This window comes from Ischnura elegans, chromosome 4 (genome assembly GCF_921293095.1).
Source record: "Ischnura elegans chromosome 4, ioIscEleg1.1, whole genome shotgun sequence".
Classification (NCBI taxonomy): Eukaryota; Metazoa; Arthropoda; class Insecta; order Odonata; family Coenagrionidae; genus Ischnura; species Ischnura elegans.
Window position 1 is genome coordinate 54510775 of NC_060249.1, and position 15573 is coordinate 54526347.

The 15573-nt window shown below is 36.2% G+C and overlaps 2 protein-coding genes across 2 annotated transcripts in view; one reads left to right on the forward strand and one right to left on the reverse strand.

Annotated features, from left to right (window-relative positions):
- Positions 1-609: 609 nt before the first annotated feature.
- Positions 610-10201, reverse strand: LOC124157513 (stress-induced-phosphoprotein 1). Its single transcript, XM_046532311.1, has 8 exons — positions 10044-10201; positions 7490-7651; positions 7253-7395; positions 6253-6430; positions 2479-2640; positions 2183-2286; positions 1856-2019; positions 610-1409 (listed from the first exon to the last, which is right to left on the reverse strand). The coding sequence occupies exons 2-8, from the start codon at positions 7623-7625 to the stop codon at positions 1337-1339; spliced, it is 960 nt and encodes a 319-aa protein (XP_046388267.1). The 5' UTR covers positions 7626-7651; positions 10044-10201; the 3' UTR covers positions 610-1336.
- An 888-nt stretch (positions 10202-11089) lies between these two features.
- Positions 11090-15573, forward strand: part of LOC124157514 (protein Spindly) — a 39073-nt gene continuing 34589 nt past the window's right edge. Inside the window, exons 1-2 of the mRNA XM_046532312.1 lie at positions 11090-11410; positions 11487-11672. Of these exons, the coding sequence (XP_046388268.1) occupies positions 11348-11410; positions 11487-11672 (249 nt within the window). The 5' untranslated portion in view covers positions 11090-11347. The remainder of the gene's footprint in view (positions 11411-11486; positions 11673-15573) is intronic.

A 15573-nucleotide genomic window follows, 5' to 3' on the forward strand; every position in this document is an offset into this window, starting at 1 on the left:
GTTGTCATACAAGTAATCGGACTCTCAAAAAATCACAGCCTGAAAATATGTAAAATTAGACTTACAAATCTGAAGGCCTCCATGTACAATATTCAATTCATGAACATTTTCAAAAACAGTTCCGACAGAAATGAACGCACATAACAGCATGAATAAAATTATAACTTCTATTTTATGTTCATGCATTGCACAAGTATATGGGTAATGCAAACATTCTTTCACTCCCCCATTAGCTTATACATGTTATTGAATTGCATAAATACCCCTACAAATATTAAAATAGGATAATAAGAGGAAACTAAATCAATTTTAACCACATCAGCATTCACGGCAATTCTAATGAATTAAAAACTTTTCCCATTCTACTAAGCCTGAAAATCATAATGGAAAATGGTAGTATTTGAGAGAATTCATGGAAAATTGTTGGCAACATATCACATTTACATGAAAAGGTATTATATAATACAACACAAAATGTAGCTGATGAGTAGCACCATTAATCAAGTCCATACCTAATAACATCCCATTAACATCCATAAATTCAGAGTACCACACAAATATAGGGAAAAAAGTGCAGGGAAGTTCACCAACTAATGGTAAAGCAGTCAATTAAAATTTTATTAGCTTTATTGGCATAAAATAGACTTAAAACATTACTATTCAGGGATGACGATTTCACAAATATTTTGGGATTCTCATATTAGTACATTTTATATCAGGATGCAATGAAGCACAATAAAAAGGCATTTAGAAAAAGGTCAATCTCAACAAATCATTAAAAGGCAGTGCTAGGTCTTAACTGGCCATGATTGGAAATGGTATGAAAATACTGATCTACACGATGTGCCTGGCAATTCAGCGTAAGAAGAATGAAACAACAACATTATGGTTTGTAGGACGTCAAACAAATGACAATCCATTAATCACCATTGGTCTATTCCAGCTATGGTGAATCACAAGTATGCACTGTTTAAGGTTATTTTTGAATTAATGAAAAACTCAAATCAATTCAAAAGGCAACACAATAAATATCATTTTTACAAGAATTAAATTTAAGCCTTTATTACACAAATACAATTACTGAAATTATCTCCTGATGACCTGCATGATGTTGATGCTCATTTTTTCACTGGAGAACGAGGCCATTAAAATTTCAGCTACATGCAGGCACTTTTTAAAAGACATTTTTTACAAAATTCTGTAATTGGATGACAAATTATGATGAACAATAAAGCAAAGAGTAGTCAAAAAATTATTTATGATGAAACTGCCCCACGACCATTTTGGTATGGTTCTAATGGATGCTCCACCTTAAATGCATTGCCAATTTACGCAATCAATGAATGGCAATCAACCCAGACTCCAACAATTTCTGGATTTTGGCAGCTATGTCAGGATTCTTTAAATGGCTGTAAAAATGATAGTTAACAATAATTTAAGCTGGCAATTACTAAAAACTCTTAAGAATAATGCACAATGCAATTTTTGACAAACAAATTTCAATATTCTCAGCCTACAGCTGAATTATCCTTTTAATGGAATTTAGGCTTTAAGCTAGCTTGAACAAAAACTTCCAAAGAAATACTTATCACCTATATATTCATGCCACACGAGCTCAACCATAATTTTCATCTCTTTGTTATGCCTATTTAGAGTTTAAATTATAACCTCATTAACATGACATCTCTGACCCATATGAATCATCGAGGTTCTATATTCACTGTTTCAACCAGGTACTTCAAAAATCAACTGTTTTGACGTAGTTGACCATAGAGTCCTTGTAACCGTGTATAAAATTGAGATGAAATACCTTCCATTATACTATAGAAAATGCATAAATCAACATGATACTTACTCTTGCAATGCCTTGGGGTCATTCTGCATTTGTTCTAAGATGATACGCATTGCTGGATCCCTCAGAATTGCTTGTATATCCGGGTCTGACATGGCACGTTTACGAACTTCCTCTGGATTGGAATTGGCAGCCACAGAGCATGTTCTATAACCTTCTAAAGCTTCCTGTGAAAGGGATTGACTTTGTCTAAGTGTGCATTCAAATACATCAGAGAATTTCAAAGGAAACTACTTATCAATCAACCATCACTAAACACAAAAAACCAACAAGAAAAATCATTATTAAATTAAATTTCAAAACTGATGTTGACACATGTGAGTTACTTACTGCATTACTAGTATCTATATCAAGTGCCTTTTGATACGCTGCTAAAGCCTTGCTGAATTGTTGCATACCCTGAAGAATTTTCCCTTTCCGAATCCATCCTTTAACTAGAAAATGATAAATCTATTAGACAAGAGCAATGATCTCACCTTAAGTAGGGGCAATAAAATCCATGATTCAAATTTTGCAGATTTATCTAAATACCTATAATTAGTATCATATGCATTAGTCAGGCAGCCCTGGAGAAAAAATTCAAGAAAAACATTAGCTATTTAAAAAATGATGGGGTGTATACTTACTGAATTTGGGATCTAATTCCAAACACTTATCACAGTCTTTTAACCCTAAGTCAAATGCAGCTAGTTTAGTATAACATGCTGCTCTATTACTATATAACTTAGGATCATCTGGATTTCTCTTAATGGCTTCCGAATAGTGCTTCATTGCTGTTGCATAATCACCTAAGAAGAAAAATAGCAATTCTTAGTGATATGTACCAATAGAAATTCAACAGGATAAGAAAATACATCTCACTACAACATTCACAGGAGGAAAATTTCAAAAGCTAGCGTAGACTAACAGTAATTATTTTGAGCTCAGAACTACCTCTAGCTAACTCATGTGAGCTAAAATATTATAGTGTACACTCGGTTTCATTCAATCTCTTTCATTTCATATTAAAAATTAAAAACAAATACACAATGTAAGGCAAAAGCAGATCTTATTCCCCTGTGAAATAGCACTAATACAAAAGAAAAGGAAAACATAAAAGGTGAAAATGGGAATTGTGGGGCTTATACCTTCACTTATGGGAACAATGAGTACCCAATATAGCAAGCAATTTTCCAGGGATAGAGAAACCAATAGCAAAACAATTATTCACGCTTTCCAAAAACAATATGTCTGCAGCTGCATGTTGCACTATGGGTAGCAATGTTTGGGATAGGTAAAATGGTTAAGATAGCTGAGCTACAGCAGAAACCATACTCAAGACGTGCCAAACAATCAAATCGCACGACTTTGCATGAGAGCCAGTTGTATTGGACACAGTTCTGAGAGCATGCAGCACAATCAGTAACTCTGAAATGATACACATAAGGCTCTCATGGCAAGTGATACAGTCAGGAAATGCACGATTACACATTATGCAGCAACCAATGCACCATTCTTAGATACAAGTGCTTTAAGCCACAGATATTTTTGTAGGCAACAATCCAGAATTTTATGGTGCTGTACACGAGGAGACTAACACAGTAATATTTGCAGTGGATAGGTATGCACACTATTTTCCTTTCAAGCTCTGCATAAATTATTTAATGCTGCTGTGTAAGTTCAATTCATCAAATACCTTATTCATTTACGACCTGACCACATTAAGTTGGCACTTGGGCATAGAAAGCTACAACCAATAGGATGGTGACTAGCACAGGGTCTTCGGTCATGGAAGACGTCTCATACCCTCTAACCTAATGTGGGGTGGGTAGTTCTGGAATCGATTCTAAGTTATCATAATTTTTAACTTTGCCATGAAAATTTGCATTAAATGAAAGAAAAAATAGGCTTACAGCTCAACAGCACAACATGAAAATGTTCTGTTCTGGTTCTCTAAAACCCTAAATAACTGACAATTGGATTCAATGAAAGACAAGGTTGATGCCAATTGATGCAGAGAAATAATGCATGAGATGATCTAAATATTACCTGACCATTTATGACGATTATAAGCATAAATTCATATATTCTCAACAAAATAATGCATGTATCATGAGACATCTCTGAGACTTGGGCATAGAATTTTCTAAAAATTCTAACTGCACCCACAAAGTTTGGTCATGCCTCACAGTCATCATCATCTGGATTAAAATGTAAAATTTTTAATAAAAATTCATAATGCTAGGAGTTTACTATGTAACTTTATAGGAATAATAATAGTTTGACATCTAATGTGCAAATTATTGAAAGTATTAGATTGATTATAGCCCTTGACTTATGTTTTAATTCTTTACTTGCCATCCAAATCACTGATATTTGTCAATGTTGCAGTAGTATGGAAGACAGAAAGCACCTGGTAAACTAAATTTAAAATTGAAATCACAAAGCAATGTATAATGATTCAACAGGACAAAATTAGTAAATAATTTTATAAACAGGCAATTTCCTAGCTAGCATAAGCCAAAGAAATGTCTACTAAACAGTGGCATTGGACAAATCAGTTAACAAAACATTGATTCTTTTTGTATTACAATGAGTTCTCTTGACAAGAACTGACTACCTTCTTAGGTTGTTTTCAGATGAGATGACTTTACACTGGCCACCGCTCACGGCACGGTGCTGTGAATGGTGGCCGGCAAAAATTCTTTTTGTAAGAAATCACTTTGTAGCACTGCAATTATTTCACGAAGTAGACTGTGCACTACTGGGCCTGAATGAAATGGTCACCATGCCATCGACATTTGTCTCTTAGAAGTCATCCATAAGAACATGCGAGGGGGGACCCAAAAGTAGTGGGAATAGAGCTGTCGGGGGGTCGCTGAGGGAGGGATCGGTTTTTCCTGTAACAGATTTTAAGCCTTGACATTTCCTGAGTCAATGTGCGAATCCTGGTCACTCTCTATTTGCCTGTGGGATTTTTTCTATTAAGCAACTTTTTCCATTTTAGCAAAAACGTGTAATGAGTGACTGCCGGGAGCAACACGCGGCGGTGAAGTTTTGTTTTTTGCTGTGGACTCCTCCCAAAGAAATTCAAGTGATACTGAAAACTGCTTATGGGGATAGTGTCCTGAGTAAAACACGTCTCTATGACTGGTTTCTGCGTTTCAAGAGTGGAGAGATGATGTTTGATGACGGTACTCATTCAGGGCACCCGTCTACAACAAGAACGGACGACAACGCTGCGAAAATCAACTCCGTCGGTCGTGAAGACTGTCACCGAACCATTGATGAACTTGTGAGCTGTCTGGAGTGTCATGGAGTTCCATTCAAAAGATTAAATCTAACGAATTAATAATGAGAATGGTTGCAGCCAAACTTGTCCCTTGCATTCTCACAGATGACAAAAAGGAGCTACAACTTCAGGCCTGTCTGGAGCTGCAAGATCAGCTGAAAGAGGACCCAAATTATTTTGATAAAGTGATTACTGGTGATGAATCATGGTGTCATGGATACGACCTAGAAACCAAGCAGCTATCAAGTCAATGGTAGACTCCCCCCACCTAAAAAAATCACGGCAAGTGAAGTCAAACATCAAGACGATGCTCATTTGCTTCTTCGACTGCAGAGGCGTTGTGCACGAGGAATTTGCTCCTCCAGACCAGACGGTAAACCAGGAGTTCTACTTGGAGGTTTTGCAAAGTTTAATGGAAAATATCCAGAAGAAAAGGGTGGATCTTTGGCACACAGATGATTGGTTCTTCCAATACGACAACACACCCTTCCACACCGCACTGTTTGTGAATTGGTTTTAGACAAAAAACGGAATCACGCCAATTGTTCACCCCTCCTATTCACCAGACCTAGTGCCCTGTGACTTTTTATTCCCTAGACTGAAAAGGGACACAAAAGGAAAACGATTTGGAAATGTAGAAGAGGTGAAACAGAAATCGCTCTATAAATCACATTAGATAAATGTATTGCAGTTAATGTGTATAACTTTGAAGTTGATAAAAATTTGGAGGAAAAAATTGATTAATAAAAAAGTTATTGGGCAATTCCTGTTATTTTTCGGTCCCCTCGTACATGGTAATTTGAAAGCATGATGCCGCTTTGTGGATAGAGGCCAGTATAAAGTCGAACCAGCTGAAAGCGGCCTTACTTTTCCTGTTCATATTTTTATCAAAGCCAAGAGAGAAATACTGTTTATTAAATTTTTAACCATTTTAACCCCTTCCCCAACTAATGACGAAAATATGCAGCAGGACGTTTCTTGACACGGGAGACGAAAGCGGCAAATTTTCATCATAGATTTTTCTATGCAAGCAATCAAATGCCGAAATATACGTCTTGCTCTCCCCCTTCTATGACCATAACGGGTTAGCAGTCTTAGTTTCGGGACCCAACAAACTATTTGACATTACCTTTTTTGAATAATGAGTTTCCAATTTCCTTTTCTTGCTCTGCTTTTTCCGGATCAATATATGCTTTCCTTTCCATTTCTCTCAACTGCCTCTCAGCTTCTGACAACAAAGTTTTTATTTCTGGTGTTCTATGCTCGGACATAGATTTCTCATAGTACACTTTTGAATTCTGCCAATCCTTTAAGCATGAAAAATATAACATTACTTAATTAAGATGTTTCTAGAATGAAGTTAAGTCAAATTATTTTTAAGTTTTGAATAAAAAATACCAAAATATAAGGGAAAATCACCAACGGTGCACTGCTATTCATGGAGGTAGTTTAAAAACTCTAAATATCAGCAAAGCAAGTATTATTTCCTATATATACATATCAGTTTTATACAAGAACATACTTAGTATATTTCACTCATTTCATGACCTAAGTAAAATAAAAAAAAATTAAAGGAATTTCATGTTTAAATTCAAGATTGACCACTTGTAATGCTTTTTGACACTTTAAGACATGTATCATGAAATCAACAAAAAATACCTTCAAGGCTACACCGAGATTCATCTGGCACAGTGGTTGCATGAATATTCAATGTTTGAATTTGCACTTACAAGATGACAAATGTACACTGACAGACTAAACACATAGTTTTGTTTGTGATCAATGACTATCAGAAGAAAACTTAAAAATGGTTTCCAAGAATATAAATAGTTACCATAGACCACCAAGAGGAGAAACATGCACTACAAGCGTAACTTGCCACCCCCACAACACTAACACAGATTTCCCCGATTCCCTTACCCCACCTCCCTTCTCTTGCCAACATAATCCATCCCCCCTGAGGACACTACACCCATACTTCAAGGATGTATACGACAAACTCTGTAGACTAATTTTTATCATTACCCAGGTTATAAATAAAAAGTCATTCAGTGTCATTGGTGAAGCTTGTTCATACAAATTTAAGGCATGTATGGTGCTGAAAACAATAATTACTAAAATCACATTACCTCCAACTTCTTGTATGCATTTCCGATCCGAGTAAATGCTCGAGCAATGAGTTTAAAATCTGCTCTATTCTCTCTCCCAATTTCAATAGCTTTCTCACATATTTCAATGCACTTTTTATAATCTTTCTTTTCAAAATGAACAGCTGTAAATAAGAAAAAACATTACAAATACCCTGTTTGTCACTGTTGATAATATAAAATAAACTAAGCTAGTTTGATTACATATAATACACCTACCAGCTATATTGGTGTAGAAGGTCATATCATTAGGATTAAGAGAAATAGCTTTTTCGTAACATGCCAAGGCAGTCTCAAAATCTCTTTTTTTATAAGCTGCATTTCCAGCCACTTTCTCTTGCTCTGCTGCTTCCATAGTAAAGGAGAGGGAAGATACAGCCTCTAATGAAAGATAAAGACAATAAGAAATTATTCCATAAACAATAACCACAAATACAGGTTTATACTATTGACTCAGTAGAATTTATATTTGATAATCTAGTCTAAAACTAATAAGTAAAGAATTGATGATCATGAATTACGATTCAGAAATAGCACTGCAACATCCATTCCCTTTGTTAAAAACAAGTCCAGTAACAATAGGGAATTAATGTCAAACGTAGAAACATTTAACAAAAATAGTCTTAGTTCGGGTCTTTAGGTCATTCCAGGCAAGGAAATATTACTTGGTTACAATAATATTTACTACACAGTATTTAACACAACTTTCCACAGGAGAAGACTTCAGAGCTTTTACATCAAGATCACCTTATCATTAAATTTGCATAACTACAAATTGTGGGATTTTTCAGTTCAGTGGCTAAAGACATAGGGTTTCACAATACATCTCAGGGAGAAACATTTCCTCTGCTCTTCATTCTTGCACGAGTGGAGATAAATGTCAAATAAACTAAGCCAGTTTCATTCGAACTAATACACCTACCAGCAACATTTGTGTAGAAAGTTGCATCATTTAGATATGAATAACCCTGATATAACTTGCCAGAAATTGGCTTTCATAACAAACCAGAATTCAGCAAAAGCCAAAGACACTTATGCCGAAATTCTACCTAGAATCTGCATCCAGTCCTGCCTTCCGACTCTACCAACCAAAAATTCATCACATAAATATCAAGGAGCTATATCCCTGCCTACTGTATCACATCCTTTCCGTATTGGTACATTACCATTTCATCCTGAAGATCCAGTCCACCCAGGGAAAGCAAAGACGCCAATTATTGCCGTTAAAAAGCTCATCATTACCTCACCCCACTGCCTTAAACCCTAGGGGTTTGTACATCTCTTTGTTGAGCTTTTTTAAAATGTGTTGCAAAGCCAATTTTTCCATTTGGTTTTGCTGGCATTTAGTGGAGTTTTTCCCCACTTGTGTCACCAACTAGTTGAAAGAGTTTTCTGGACAATGTGGTATAAAGTTTTCAAACCAGAGGTTACTAACAAAAGCCCTACCAAGTTCAGAGGGTGTGATTTTCCTTGGAAGGTAAAATTCCCAAGGAGCATTCATAGGGAAAATTATATAAGGGATGTACTGGAAATCTTTAATAATAAGTCTTTCTTGATACTAATGCAAACAAAATATGCGAGAGAATCAATCAAATAACCACACCTTAGGCGGCATCAACTATAACTACCAACACACAATTACCTACCTCACACATGGGGATATATTTTCATGAATAAGGGCTAACTTTTGCCAATACAACTTGAAATAGCAAAAACTGACACAGATACTACTTCACAGAATTACTCAAGAATGCTATGTGACCATATATTTCGAAGAAGGATAATACGTTTTAATATATTGATATACTATTATTATTATGACAATTTACTTTTGACTAGTTTATTTATAATGCAAAAAATGGTTATTATATTAGGATGAGCATTGATTGCATGACAGCAAATGAGCACTCCATTTTATTTTCAGAAAATAGCTGGGAGTTAATTGTATCGGTTCTATTTACATTGGCCACCAAATATAAACATTAACCATGGTACCCTGATGAACTTCGATTAAATGTATCCTATTATATTCACCAGAACCAAGTGTGTTTCTAGATACAAGTAAATAAAAATCGGCACATTACAAGTGCTGAGGTCCAACTAATTGTATGACTAAGTAATGGCTACCTAAGAAACACGACCTCCCACGAAAAAGGAACATTAACTGATTACCATTTAGCAATCACCAACTTGTGTCATGTACTGACATGCTAATGACATGAACCAAATTGAGTAGGAAGATGACATTTTCCAACTAATGCAAAAATTAATCTATTATAAAAGCTAGGGAATAGAACCAGATGACAAAATGAAAGAAATCGTAGATCATATGAGAGTTGTCCAATACCATTACCTTGAAAGATACTGAAATTAGGGCAAATTGAAGCAACGCAAAGGTGCATCAAAAATCCATCCCAATTTCAGTTTTCATGTCAGTCACTAACACATGTTTAAGTATGTAAACTTTGGCTGAATAATCCACCTAAGATAATTGATATGTCTTCCAAACATTCATCACTAATGAATAATTTCTCTTAAGCTCCGATTTTCCCACCACATACATAAGTAGAACAAGTTCCTGAAAGATGTTCACCCATAAACTCTCACAGAATACCAGACAAATCTCTGATTATGAAAAACCACAGATACTCCAGACGAAATTTCACCACATGCCGGAAATAGGATTTCCACGATAAACTGAATCACATTGTTTCCCCGAACATGAATTTTTAGGCTAATCAACGTCAAACAGCCTTAAATACAAGAACCTCACCTGGTTATATTGCCTCCTAGAAAAAGTACATACACAATCCCAGAAGGGTAACTGCAACTCCAAGATTCCAACTAATCCCGTTCAAACTAGGTTACATACATTCGATCACCATGCGCAAATTACAGAAACTTCTAGTCGTTTCCACCGGCTGGGACAATGCTGACATCTGTAAATTTGTACAACGCTGGAAACTACTTGCGCGAGCCAACAAGCTTCTGAAAAACTCTCCCGATCACTCCTGACATCTTCTGAGGAAGTAATGCACTTCATTGGCATCAAGAAAAACGCGTAAACAGCGGAAAAGACAAACATTTATTTATATGGAAAGGGTGTTTATACATCGATTAAACGATTATTATTATTTTCGTGTGACTAATCATCAGAAGTAATCATTTTCATACTTTTTTGTGTTATTTTGGGGTTCATATATGTTAAGACGACGGAATTCCCATATCATTTGTGTTATAATCGCTTGAACTTTACTGCGATCTACTTTTCCATACCCCCAGCGAGAATATACTTAGCCTTGCGGCTCCTTTTTTATTTATATTTTGAAATTGAATATGTATAATATAAGGCATTTTAGAATAGCCAAATCCTTGGGGTAGCCTTGTAAGTAAGGTCAAAATGAAATTCAAATTCATAGTACGAGTCTGGAATCATACTACAATAAAATAATATAATTATGAAAATGAATTGAATGCAAATTAAATATTTTATGAAAATATATTTTACAGATTCCATAGCTCAATTTTTTTCTATTTATAATTGTGATTATTATTTGGCGGAATCATTAACTTGCAACCATCGCAGAGTAATTTTTAAGAATACTTGATGAATGATATAGAGCACTAAGCGATGGCGCTGAGTAAATATTGAACTGTTCACAGTTATTGGTAAATAAAAAATATGATCCCATAGTATAGTATTCATTTAAATCTCCAAACCATGGGATTTATTATGCTTCAAACCTCTTCAAACATATAAAGCGTCGCTGCAAGTTGCCGCCTCAATTCAAATGCGCCATTTAGCAGTCATTTATTATGTTTTGGCGGTAATCTTAGGAAACGATATTGATGGTAGTAATTAGCAGTCTTTTGGTATTATTTCCAACCTTTCTTTAAGTGAAAATATCTAGATTAGTGGCGCAGAATCGTATGTATTCTAGTTATTCAAGATAATCTGTTCTTGCAATCTAGTGAGGTAATTTTACCATGTACTATAATTTTTTCGGAATGTGGAGTAATACTATGACATAGTGGGAAAGTGGTTTGGTGATATTGGCTGATTTTTAGACAGCCCTCATGATGGAGGTAAACGGACACACAGTTGATTCACATAATGTGCAATTGCAGAATGAAGTTGAGGTAAGGTATAATTGTTTTCGTTTGACTTTGTATGAGGATTTGTTTCCCTAGTGTCTGAATGTTCTTCCCACTACAGGAATTGAGAGAAGAGCTTCATTCCTTAAATATAAAGTATTCCTCTAAAATAGCCGTCGAAAAGGATGCTGCTGAAGAAATTGAAATACTTCATAGGAATTTGGAGGAAGAAAAATCAATTCAAAGAAATCTAGTGTTGAAGTTTGAAGAAGAGTTAAAACTTGTGAAAAAAACTTGGAAGGATGAGGTATGTTAAATGAATCAAGATCTCTTATCGTATTCACTTGACTCATGCCATCTTTTATCATCAAAATTCACACCTAGCATTCCTGTGCTTGGACCAACTTTTGGAGTACATGTTTAGAGTATACATAATTTTTCTTTAGCGAGAATCATGATTTAATAGTAACTTTGGCGATTCTCTCAATATTCTGCCATGTTAGCGTCAAATGTAAAATCGATTCACGTTGTAGCCCAGCATTTTCTGATCTGTAGTTTTATAACTTCTTATTTTTAAATTCAAGTCGTTCCCGTTATTCATTTAACCCTTGGTAATTATGCAGTTTCATGGCATGCGTCTTTTAGCAATTTTTTTCTTTAAATATATCCAGAACAAGAAAGTGATACATTATGCAAGATGCATAATCATTAGTTTAATGCAAATAACTAACAACAACAATATTTGTATTAATCATAAATGGGTCCTTTCCCTTGTGCTCCAACCTTGCCTCTTGCATTTTCTTATGACCTCTAGAGAGGCACTGGTGGCATTTATTCTCAGTAATTCTTGGTAGGGCCACCCATGTGAGGTAGGTCGATGGGGAAGAGCCAGACGAAAGGCAGTCCACACAAATGACACTGTTGGAATGGAAGTGGGAAACCCTGTCTCTTCCTTGAAAACATGGAGTCCAATCAATTGAGCTTTGTGGGCTCATTCAATGGGACCTGTCCGATAAGGGCAGTTGTTGTTCATGGCAGCAAGGTTGGCTAGGACCTTGAGGCCATCAACATGTGTAGACTTGCAGAGACTTATCATCAGCAGAATCCAAGACGGAAGAAAAGAGGATCAAGGAGATGGAGAAGAAGAAGAAGGCAGCAGTGATTTTAGGGACATGGTATGTAAGGACAATGATAATTGTGGTTAAGCTTGAAAATGTCGAAAGGGGAATTGAGAAAGCAAGGATGGATATTCTAAGATTATGAGGAGTGAGGTAGAAGGATGATGGCGTCTACTGGAGTGGGGTAAAGGGATGTGTGTGTAGTGGGAAGGCAAGTCAACGAGGGGTAGCTTTAGTATTAAACAGATAGATGTGTAAGAGATGGTAGATTGAGATCAGGTAAGAAATATTATTCTGGTGGTAGAAATTCAAATGCGATCTACCAACCTTGAGGTGGTTCAAGTTAGCATGTCCACTACCAATCGTTGGGAGGAAGAAGTAGATGAGGTTGTCAAGCTGCTGGAGAAGGCAATTGCTTATGTAGTGGGATAAAGGAGCTGTGGATAATGGAGGAAATTTTAAAAGAAATGGAGGAGATAAGGAAGTGGACACAGAGCAGTGCAAAAGGATGAGTAGGGGTATAAATAATTAATTTAGGTATAACATTGAGAGGGCAAGGAAGGCTTTGAGAAAAAGTCAGTGTGAGGAAAAGGAAAATTTTAAGAAGGAAGGATTGGCAGGCGTGTTGTAGCCAAGTTTAAGTGCTATTGGGGGCAAATGACGGCAAGCCATGTCAAAAATCAAGTCTAAAGACGGATGAATGCTGAGTGAGAGAGACGAGGTTCAGACTAGATGGAAGGAATATGTGGAGGATCGGAATAACAGCTAGTAGAGGCTGGAAAAATTAAAGTTAGGGGAGGAGAGTATTTTTGGGCTGGTAATTTTTGATGCAGAAATCAATAGAGGCCTTCGCGATACAAAGGCTAGAAAAGTGGTGGACGTGGACAAGATTCCGTATGAGCTTCTAAAGAATCTAGGGAGGGATGGTATGAGAAGATTTTCTGAACTAGTACGCAGGATTTATGGAGAGGGATGTTGGCTGGAGGATTTTTAAAAAACAATGAGGAACTTGCATGGGTCGTAGATTGCTCTAAAAACTATTTTGAATAAGTCATATGGATACATTAGCTCGCAAAAATACCTTCAGTTTCTCCATTCAACATCAACAGAAATAAAAAAATTGCATTTAAAATCGAGAAAAATTTCTCTGAGCCGACCACTGCGCGAAGACACCCGAGCGTTGCCGAGGCCAGGCGTGACGTCATAGGTGCCTAAACAACCGTAGGGAGTAGGGAAATACGCTGAGCGCATGGTTTAAATTTGTTTTGAGGGAGTATTTAGCCGCTCATCGTCACTTTATTTTGTTCTGTTATTCTTGGAAAAGTTTTCCTACTGCTATTGTGCCTAAATTATTACCTGGGATATTAATAATGCGGCATCGGGATGATGAAGTACAAGCGTTTCACTTCGTATGTTTTAGTGATCAGAAAAATGGATGATAACGTTGCCACTCGTTCGAATAGTACACCTGAAATTCATCTACATCTACATAATACCCCGCAAGCTGCCTAAAAGGCGTGTGGCATGGGGTGTTAGGACACCAGCCTTTTTTTAGGACACCAAAAATTGATGCCACGACCCTCATGGAATTTGTTAAGACAAATTATTGCTATACGTCGGCGGCAAATCGAGTTGTAAAAGAAACTTTTAATACTGGAGGATAACGATCGTAAGCTGTGCTGTTGACATTAGAGTAAGCTGTGCTGTTGAATTTGGCAACACCGAATTAACGGAGAAGGTAGTCCTATCCGTCCTACGGTACGAATTCACAGCAAAACAGTCTGCTCACAATCCACATGTGAGATCGCGAATCGGTTCCGCTGCCAACACACACACAAGCTATAACCTATTTCAATAATATAGGTAAATCCATAAACAATATACTAGCATATACCATAAAAATATAGTGGGAAATAGGCAAATGCTCTTATCAAAAACTGGATGTCACTGTCACATTCTTATATTCATCACGTACAACTTACAATAACAGAACTCGTTATGATGAAAACAACTATTTATTCACTGATTTAAACCCTTAAATTAGCCCACACAAGTGACACAGGTGACTTTTCTCACTACTATTCGTTGAAATAATGGAATAACAAACTTCACTCACAGTTTTTATTTCAATAGCGTGATCGTGAAATGTCATATCTACGGTGAACAACGGAGATTAGCACGCCACTGACAATTTTTACACTACTGTTAGACATTTATCTATAGCGTAATAGCACTTTTTACAAATTCAAATACGATAGAACACTGATAACTCTTGGCCGATATTTTTCAACCTTGTCAAACTTTGTGCATTACAACCACTGGCACTGTGATTATTAGTAGTAGCTTAACGGGAGATGTCACGTTGAAAATAACACTATTTTGGCACAAAAATGTTCCTAGATGTCTCCAATCAGCGAGCAAAAGTTGCATTGACTGGAATTCACCCCATAAAACAAGCACATACAGTCCTAAACGACGAATTCTCCGGTACCTACGAATAAACGGATGAAGTTATTGTATATAAAAGCTAAGCGGACAATAGTAAACATCAAAATCGTTCTAATTACATACTTAAATGAATGATATGCCGTCGATAACATCAACTTACAATTAACGTATCCCCCTTCCAACGGCCGTGGCTCAGACTGCTACAACGATGTTACTTACAATTAGATATTATAAAATATTTGGTTTCACTTCTTCAGTTTTATATTTTATGTCCTTACTCAGATATTAATATTATAAATAATACAAAATATGAGGCTTTCGAGCCTCTATTGTCGGATATTTATCTTTAAATAGAAAACAATCAACACGTCTCACAAACGGAGCTCTCACAACGGCAGGCAACTATTACAAACAATCACAACAATAGCTTCGTGTGATGTTTAGGCACCTTTGACATCATCGAGGCTTCGTCGGCAGTGGCTTGGGGGGTGAGGGTGTTTTTCCCGCGCTTTAAAATTCGTTATATTTATCATTAAATATCTCGCGAAGGAAAACTCAGATTTACATGCGGTTTTCTTTGTTGTATTAAGAAAATAATTTCCTGTCCGCCTGTGAAATAAAAAAAATTCATGCAAGTTCCCC